Source organism: Tamandua tetradactyla, chromosome 6, assembly GCF_023851605.1.
Source record: "Tamandua tetradactyla isolate mTamTet1 chromosome 6, mTamTet1.pri, whole genome shotgun sequence".
Taxonomy (NCBI): Eukaryota; Metazoa; Chordata; class Mammalia; order Pilosa; family Myrmecophagidae; genus Tamandua; species Tamandua tetradactyla.
In genome coordinates, this window is record NC_135332.1 from 130,346,534 (window position 1) to 130,352,533 (window position 6,000).

A 6,000-nucleotide genomic window follows, 5' to 3' on the forward strand; every position below is an offset into this window, starting at 1 on the left:
AAAAATGGGAGTGATTGGGTGAAATAGGGTCCTAAACAGAAGAGATTGCTTAGGGAGCCTAGGAGTAGTGTAGGCACGACTGGCTAAAAAGGGCCAGAACCAGGATATCGTTAGTGGGAATGCAAAGGAAGGAAGTGGGTTTGAGGGCCATTAAGAGGGGAGATTTGGTGATTAAGTTCCTTTACTGGCCAACTTAGATAGAGGACCAACATAGGAGTGATATTTGAGCTTGGAAGACTAAAATAATAATAATAATACAAGGGGAAGAAGTAAGTCAGAAGAGGGAGCTTATTTGAAGGAGAAGATGAGGAATTTAGTTTTAGACAGACTATCTTTGGGATGTCAGGAGAACATAGCAGTGTATATGTCCAGTGGTTAGATTGAATAAATTGGACAGGGTCCTAAGAAAGGCATTGGTCGGGTGTGGATTTGGAAACACCAATGTAGAAACAAGTAATACATTGTGATAGCTTAGGAGTAGGTGAGATTTCTAAAGGCGAAAGTTTAGAGTAGGGGAGTAGAGGTGTAAGCACTGAATCTTTAAACATGTATGGTCCACACCTATTTTTCTGACTTTATAACACTAATCATTACCTGAATTCATATTGTTCATTATGTATGTACTTGTCTATTATTCATTTAATTCTTTCTAGCATATGTTTCATCATACTGGCACAGACTTTGCCCATATTGTTCACCACCATACCGTATCCCATAGAATGATACGTGACATGTTACAGGTGATAAAAAAGTATCTACTGAATGGATGAATGAGAGAATGAATGGAGAAATAATGTTTTTGTAAATATTCAGATCTTCAGATAGGATCACAGCTGAGGAATGACTCCAGATGATTTAGCTATTCAAGGGCATATTTCAGACACCATTTCATAGAATATACATTTTCCGTTTTAGTTTTTTTTCTCCTGACTGTGCTCTGACCTTTTATTTTGGTGTGTGGCTCTTCAGCTGTGGCTGGAGACGTCTTGGTTTTGAGAGACTTCTCTTCATTTTTGCTTTCCCCCTTAGAGAAACAAAATGGAGAGTTTAACATATTGAATTTACATAAAATGAAAATGAATGAGAAATATAATACAGTTTTTTATTCCATTATTAATCCAATCATTGAAATAGATCCTTTGTTTATAATGTCCTAAAAATGATAATTCTCACCCTTAAATGGATATTCTTGGCTCTCCTATTGAATAATGAACTTCAACCTTCCCAGCTTCTTGGTTTCAGGCTTTAGTTGGTAGAACTTAAAATGTTGGAGAGAAGAAGGTGGTTTATCACTTTCACTCATTGCTTTCTCCTCTCTTTGATTTCAATAGCCTCTGCCTCCTTCTTTGCGTGAGCATTTAAGCTTTCCTTTGAAATGTAGCTATGCCACATAGCTATTCCTGCATTAAGTTTATAAGATAGAAAAATACAATTTTACTTTCTGCTGTCTGCCATTTTCTAGAAATAATAACTATCTTAACGCAAAATTTAAAATGGCTCCTTCAAGGGACTGAATAAAGGTGGGGTAGATATGTATGAGTTTCTGTAATCCTGCTTTATGGTCCAGGAAATGAGAGAAGTCCTGGGAAAAAATAACAGTTTCTGTGAGAAGGGCTGCAGGTTTACTAATTCTTGGGGTTGGCAGAATAAAACATAGGTTTCAGGATGTTTGTCCAGACAAACGAATGCTTGGAGGGATTTCTGTCTGTAGGAAGGCTCAGTTTTTGTGGCTGGCTCCTCACTGCCACTCTTTTGAACTCCTTTCTCTGCCCACACTTACTCTTCACTACTGCCATTGGCTCTTGCCTTTGCTAATTTCCCTCTCAGTCCAGTAAATTTGGAAATGTCCCCATTGGACACTGTTCTATCCACTTGGTAAGAAAATTGGGGGATGTAGCAGAGGAAGAAGTTCCTGATTTCACAAAGTATAGTCAAAACACATTTTTAATTCTATAAAATTTACACATGGTTGTGGGGAGCTAGAGTAAACTTCTATGAGCTGACCTAGGAATGTATTCGAGTTATATCTTTTATTCTCCCTCTGGGAAAGCATGTCTGAATTCAAAATAATTGGTTCTTGCCCAAACTTTTGGAATAAAATCTACTAATGGTTGAGGAGTTTTAACTGTTTATGGTTCATAAGTAACAAAACACTTTCACATTAAGTGCCTTCCATGTGTACGATGAGTTGCTAAAATTTGGCACATAGTAGGCACTCAATATGTTGAATAAGGTATAACCCACAAACCTTGAACTGCTCACAGTCTAGCATGGGGAGGAAATGCACAAATGTGTAAGTGCAAGAGAATTTTACACATGATGAGACAGTGTCTGTAGAAGATAAAGATAGGCATAAAGTTGGGTGGCCATTACTACTGGAGAAAAAGGAAAGGAGACTATTAAAGAAGAAGATTATTATTTTCCAGGTGGGCAAGGCATGGAAAGCACCCCAGACAGAGGGTGCAGGGTGAGCCAAAGCATAAAGGTGGAGATTACAGTAGAAGTGGATGGATAGGACAGAGTGTCGGAGATGAAGCTAGCAAAGCAGGCAGGGATAAGGAAAGGTCTTGTATGCCATGATAAGGAGTTCTGACATCATTTGTAGACACTGTACATCATGGAAGCATTTTAAACAGGAAATTAGATTAATCAGATGATTTCATTTAAACCTCACAATAACCACGTATGCTAGGCAAGGCAGCTTTTATTTTTCTTATATTACTCAAGAAGAGCCTGATTTTGTGGCTGGTGCAGGTGAACATAGCTAGCAAGTTGTGGATCTAGGAGGAGGTAGATTGAATTATGTAGCCTAATTTAGATATTTTCTTGGTCTTGATATGCATTCCTGTGGGCATGAGCCCATTGTAAATAGGATCTCTCAAAAGTGTTTTTATTAGATTAAGGTGTGGCCCAACTGTATGTGATTGGATTTTAATCTTGATTACTAGAGGCCTTATAAAGAGAAAGAAACTGGAAACCAGAGTGGGAGACTGTCACAGTAAGTAGCCAGAAGCTGGAAGTCAAAGGAACAGAGAAGCTAAAGGAGACGACATTGCTATGTGAGTGGTGACTTGAGGCAAGGCTATAAGCCAAGCAGCCCCAAGGAGCACAGCCAGCCAGCACCAGTATATGCAGACCCTCAGGTACAGATTTTCAGGAGAATGCATTACCTTATTGACATCTTGATTTTGGGCCTCTAGCCTCAAAACTGTGAGTCGATAAATTCTTGTGGTTTAAGCCAACCCATTGTGTGGCTTTGTCATAAAAGCCAGGCAAGCTACTCAATAGTGATAAAGCATTCTGACTTCAAACATGCTTGCTCCATGTTATGATGTTAGTCATAAACATTTTCATCATAGCCTCTATGCATATGAAAATATAGATTTATTTGAGTTGTGTCTTATTTTGAAGTATGATAGAGAGTTTGAATTGGGCTGAGTTTGCAGTTCTTGAATTATATGTTATTGATTAATGGGAATTACCTATGATATTTTGGTTTGAGAGTGAACTATAAATGACACTTAAAAAAATGCGGTGTATGGGGGTGCTTTAGTGGTCGAATGCTCACCTGGCTTGCAGGAGATCTAGGCTTGATTCCTGGCCCATACATACACACCCCCGCCCCCCAAAAAACCCACCAGGTAAAATAATTTATATATCTCTTGGTATTTCTTATAGGACTCAAATTATACTATTTATATTTCAGAAGCTTGTTGTTTAAATGTCATTTAAAAAGGTTATATTCTGTAGAAGAAAATATGGTTTTAATGTTTCATCATTTTTAACATTTAGCATAGTTGAAACTGGAGAAAAGGTGTTTGTTTCTGTACCCACATGTTCTGGAAAGTCCAGATGTAAATGGTCGTCCAAACAGGATTTTTAAGATAAAATGTGATGTCAGTAGACTTCAGGGTTAATATTCATAAGTTATGGCTGTCAGAATGGCAAGATTTTTCTACCTAAGCCAAGTCTAAGCACTTCTCAGGTATTATTACTGTTTCAGAAGTAAAGATGAGGCTTGAAGAAATTTCTGTTCTTTTCACCTTCTCTCTAGCATCCCTGTAATTAATCCCGTGGGTGGTAGTATCTGAAAGAGTTGGTTCAACTAATAGTCCTCCTATTCTGAAGCAGTAGAGCCTAGTGACTTCATATTCAGGTGCTGGAGTCAGAGCTGGGTTCTAATCCAGGCTGTGCGATTCCTAGCTACGTGTAAATGGCAAATTATAACAGGACCCACGATCGTTACGAGGACTGAAGACAATAATGCATGGAGAGGTTTTAGCATGTTGTTTGGCACACAGTAATTGCTGTTAATTATTATCTTCCCAAAGAGAATAAAATTTTAGCTGGGGAAAAACAACTATGATAAGCAAGGGATTAAACTTTACAATAATGATGTTTCCAGAGAGAAACAGAGCAAGCTGAAGGGAAGTGCCCTGCTTCATATTTGTGACATCCATGAGTTTTTAAATCGGCAAATAACTTTAAGGTATGGGATTATTTATTCTGACATAACTATTAGAAAGAAGCCAAAAGTACTTTCCTAAAATAATTCCAAGCACAATCTCCCACATCTCCTCTCTACTGCAGTGTTAATCAGAAAAGGAAGGCAATTTTTCCAGGGCCAATTTCAAGTAATCTTGGCATTTTCTATCCTCTAGGCTCATTTAAACCTGAATCATTGTACTATCATTCCCTAACCCCCAACATATAGTCCTGCTGAACTTTACATCCCCATTCAACTCCTTTAGTTTGGAAAACAATTATTGCTCTAAAAACCTTTATATAGCTCTTTTAGGTAAATCTAGTAATGCTTAGATGTTGTTCTGTAGATAGTTATAAGTGACTATTGCTCATCTAATAATCAGTTTGGATTTACACACAACTTAATACTAATGGTAATAATAGCAACTACCACTTGGGAAGTGCCTAGTATGTGCCTTATATATACTGATTTTAGTTCTCACAACTCTACAAAGCAGGTATTGTATCCATCTCACAGATGAATAGATTTGTCTAGAACAGATTTCCTCAACCTTGACATCCCTGAAAATTTGAACTGTATAATTCTATGTCCTGGAGCCTATCCTGCACATTCTAGGATATTTAGCAGCATCTCTGGCCTCTACTCATATGATGCCACTAATATCACCTCCAGCTTTACCTCTGACCCACTACCCAAACCAGGCTGTGGCAGCTAAAAACGTCTTCAGATATTGCCAAATGTCTCATGAGGGGGGAAAATTGCTCCCCATAAAGTACTACTGGTCTAGAGAAAATGTGGTTAAAATATGATTTACTGTGGGGGCCAGGATTTTTGAAATTGTTAAAATGAAATCACATAGTGAATTTTACATTCTAGAATTTCACATGATGTTGGTAGAAATGAAAATCAGCACTGAGAATCTTACTTGTTTTTTCCAAATCCAAATGAAGGCTTTTAAACATTGGGTTTTCTAGTTTTAAGCAATGCTATACAGTATATATAAATACATGGGCTAAGCCCCCAAAAGACAAATACACACCTCCCAGACGGTACAAGGTAAGACCACCAAGCAAGCTTATCTATATCACAATATTTATTAAAATCCATCACCATACAAGAAATGATGAGAATCAAGACTGAATTTCGGAATGTAAAGAGCATACCTGCCTGGTGGACGACTCGGTTTGATTGCTTGGGTGAGAGCCTTCTTTGTTCTCATCGTTCCCTTCTCTAGGCCTCACCTTGTTGAATTTTACTGTCAGTGATTTAAACATCTTCTCAGAGGTGGGTCTGAAAACCTCTGTTTTTATGACTCTGTGTCTAGAGGTAGAGAAATGTACTTTGCTTTACTTTTCATTAGTACATAAGCCAATTAGTTATTTAATCAGGATTTTGTTCTGGTTAATTCCTGGAGGCAACTCCCTAGCTAGTTAGAGCTTTGGCTTAAGAGCAGCAAATTACTTCTGCTTAGATAATTTGAACTCTGTTTATGAACTTTAGAGAGTCAAAATACC

General features: G+C 37.8%; 1 protein-coding gene across 1 annotated transcript in view; it reads right to left on the bottom strand.

Moving 5' to 3' along the window:
* CNGB3 (cyclic nucleotide gated channel subunit beta 3) overlaps nt 1-5,760 on the bottom strand; it is a 153,289-nt gene extending 147,529 nt beyond the window's left edge. The window contains exons 1-2 of the mRNA XM_077163224.1: nt 5,650-5,760; nt 943-1,024 (exon numbers count right to left, since the gene is read on the bottom strand). Of these exons, the coding sequence (XP_077019339.1) occupies nt 943-1,024; nt 5,650-5,760 (193 nt within the window). The remainder of the gene's footprint in view (nt 1-942; nt 1,025-5,649) is intronic.
* Nucleotides 5,761-6,000: the final 240 nt, after the last annotated feature.